The sequence below is a fragment of the Fukomys damarensis genome, unplaced genomic scaffold, assembly GCF_012274545.1.
Source record: "Fukomys damarensis isolate Sample0158 unplaced genomic scaffold, DMR_v1.0_HiC HiC_scaffold_29, whole genome shotgun sequence".
Lineage (NCBI taxonomy): Eukaryota > Metazoa > Chordata > Mammalia > Rodentia > Bathyergidae > Fukomys > Fukomys damarensis.
In genome coordinates, this window is record NW_022900941.1 from 26,044,681 (window position 1) to 26,047,598 (window position 2,918).

Sequence of the window (2,918 nt, forward strand, 5' to 3'; positions counted from 1 at the left end):
GCCCAGCCCGGGCCCCGAGGCGCTTTGTGTTTGTTACTGTTTGGTGTGTTGCGCTCGCGAGGCGATCAGAGAGACAAGAATTACATCTTCAAAATGAGTCATAACTCCTGACCGTATGAGGGAATGCACACGGCGGTACAGTAAGACTGCTTCACCCAGGGCTAGGCAGACCCTTTTCTCCGAAAAGTCCTCAGCCCGGTTCGAGAACTTGGGGTGAGGCGAGGCTTTCTTTCCCTCTCATCTTTTCTCACACCCCCCCCCATTCCCAAGAGGAAAGAAACAAACAAACAACGCGAAACAGCCTCTGGGTAAAGTACACTCGGGTAAATTGATAATAGTAATTATGGGAAGCCCACTCGCCCCTCACCCCCTCCCCTCCTCTTTGGAGTTTATCGAGGCACTGTCTCTTCCTCTCCCCACCTCCGCCCCCAAATTGAGATTTCCCATTTTACGCAGCCATAAGAAATATAATTATAAACCTCTTTGGACACTGCCCCCCCACCACTACTTCGACAATATTTACTTAAATATCTCCCCCCACTCCACTCACACACATGCTCCCTCACACCAGTTCCCTTAAATAGTTCCAGCAGAAAAAAAAGTGTGTGTGTGTGTGTGTGTGTGTGTGTGTGTGTGTGTGTGTTTCCCTCGAGAAAGGAAAGAGAAAGTCCAACCACTACGGCAGTACTTTTAAGCTCTACTGAAGGATCGTATCCTTTCTGGCTTCGAAACTTTTGTACCTAAAAATCGAGAGAGGCGCTGCATTTTTTTTTTTTTTTTTCTCAGTTGAAACTGTCAAAACTTGGAGAAGGGGAACCGCGGAGGCAGGCAGGAGAAGAGAATCCTGAAACTCAGCGGAGGTTGGGAAGATGCTGTGCCTCCAGGATTAGTTTAAACAGGGGGCTATAAAAGATGTAACAGATGCAAACTGTAACACAAGGGCCATTAACCCTTTCCCTGCCGCAAAGCTTACTCTGTCCCCACGCCCCACACCTATTGTCTGCTGTGCTAGAAGCTTTGCGGAAAACCTGGAAAGTGAGTATCAGTTTCCACACATTTGCTGAGGGGGTGGGGGTAGGGGCAGAGAGAAGGGGAAGTGGATATTTTAGAAAGCACCTTGAATTTACCTAGGCATACACAGCAGGAGACTTTTAAGTCTGACACATTTTTTTAAAAAAATCATTTTTGCCTGTCCTATTGATTTTAGACTGTTGAGAAAAAAAAGAAAATCCTGAAACAAGCAAATGGGATGAAACAACTGGCCTGTCTTTATTCAGGCTGAGACTTACACACGATTGCATATAAATATATGTTTAATAAAGTAAGTTGGTAGTTTTATGAGCGCGTGTATGTGAGAAGGAGAGAGGGCATTTGTGCTGTAAACTTTATCTCTGGTTGTTATTCCTAACTCTGGAGTAAGTAATCTTGCCCTCATCATTATAGGGGGAGCATGTAAAATATATAAGTAGGTGGGAGATAAACACACTGATGTTAGTCGGGCTCACCACTGTTCTTGGGAACTCCTATCTCTCCCTTGACTTTTCAGTGCCATAGTAAGAGATGGTTCTGTGTGTGTGTGAGTTCCTATTAAACCCATGTCCACATTACTTTGCTATTTAAAATATGATTTCAAAAGTTAACCTAATTTAAAATCCTGATATCCTGACAGCAGTTTTCTTCCCAGCTGTAGTGACCCCCCCCCCAGACACATACACTTTGGTAAACGACTCAAGTTCCATGAGGACTTTCACTTCTTTATTTATAATCACAGAAGTGAGGTGTTACTTCACGCACATATATACACAAAGAATGAAATAAAGAAATGAAACTCGCTAAGCAGACAAAAACAGGCAACTTTCTGCTTAGAAAACAGCCTGCTCCGTTGGAAGAAGATGGGCTGCTGTACTAAGAGAAAGACTTACCCCTAAATTTGATGGGTCTGTATATATCCAGCTTTGTAATTATTAACAGGTATTTGCCAAGTTTTAATGGCTGAATATAATGAAGAGAAACTAGATGAGAAAATACAGCAGAGGCTCTCCCCTTGGTGAGTTTTTATTCCAGCCATACAGTTCTCAATAAAACTTTTGCCACACTGGGTAGCAAAAGCACCTTTGGTTACCTGAATGAACAGGTACAGGCCAAATTATTTGGGAGAGGGAAACAGGAGAGAAAGGGAAAGAGAGAGCGAGAGAGAGAGAAAGAGAAATCTAAGAAGCCACTCTTGGGAAAAGCATGCCATGAAAGAGCTAAACCCACCTGAAATGCCTACCCGCAGACACCCCTTCTCACTTCAGACTCACAGCCTCACTCAAAATGAGAAAATTAGAAAAGGAGGACGGGGGACGAGCACACCCAAAAAGGATAAAAAGAGAAAAAAAAAGGGGGAAAAACCTACCTGCGAAGTCTTGTTTGTAGTTTTGGCCAGAAATGGTGAGAAGAAAAAGCATGAAGAAGCCGCGAAGTGTGGGGGAGAAAAAGGTGGAAGCGAAGAAACAGCTCCCGGAGCAAACTGTGCGAAACCTCCCCAAGAGTGTCGGGAGGCAGAACCGTTATTCCTGCGGAGCAGGTTAGAACTGATCTCTTTCGGCCACTCCAGGAAACAAACCTGGGGACGGACTGACGTGTTACGCCTCTTCTAATGACATTTTTTTCTTTTTCTTTTCTGTAGGAGAGACCCTGAAACACGCGCCACCTATCTTTGTGGGGAGGGATAATTGAAGCGCCCTGAGCGTGAGCATCATGTGAAAACGTGATCGCCAAGTTTCTCTCTGGGAAAGGATCTGGGATAGATTATACCTTGAAGTCTCCGCAAACGCTTTAGTGGAAGAAATGAAATTCCACCTCCCTCCCTTCCTCTCTCCCTCCCTCCCTTCTCCACGCCCCCCCCCACGTCAAGCCTCTGGCATCATTATCCT

General features: G+C 45.0%; 1 protein-coding gene across 4 annotated transcripts in view; it reads right to left on the bottom strand.

Annotated features, from left to right (window-relative positions):
- Zeb2 (zinc finger E-box binding homeobox 2) overlaps nucleotides 1-2,475 on the bottom strand; it is a 125,493-nt gene extending 123,018 nt beyond the window's left edge. For 2 of the 4 annotated variants that reach the window (XM_010620956.2, XM_010620955.2), the window contains exon 1: nucleotides 551-631. In XM_010620956.2, the coding sequence (XP_010619258.1) occupies nucleotides 551-556 (6 nt within the window). In that variant the 5' untranslated portion in view covers nucleotides 557-631. Of the gene's footprint in view, nucleotides 1-37; nucleotides 288-550; nucleotides 632-2,398 lie in introns of those variants that run through there. The other 2 variants (XM_033757258.1, XM_033757259.1) reach the window with 2 other exon arrangements.
- Nucleotides 2,476-2,918: the final 443 nt, after the last annotated feature.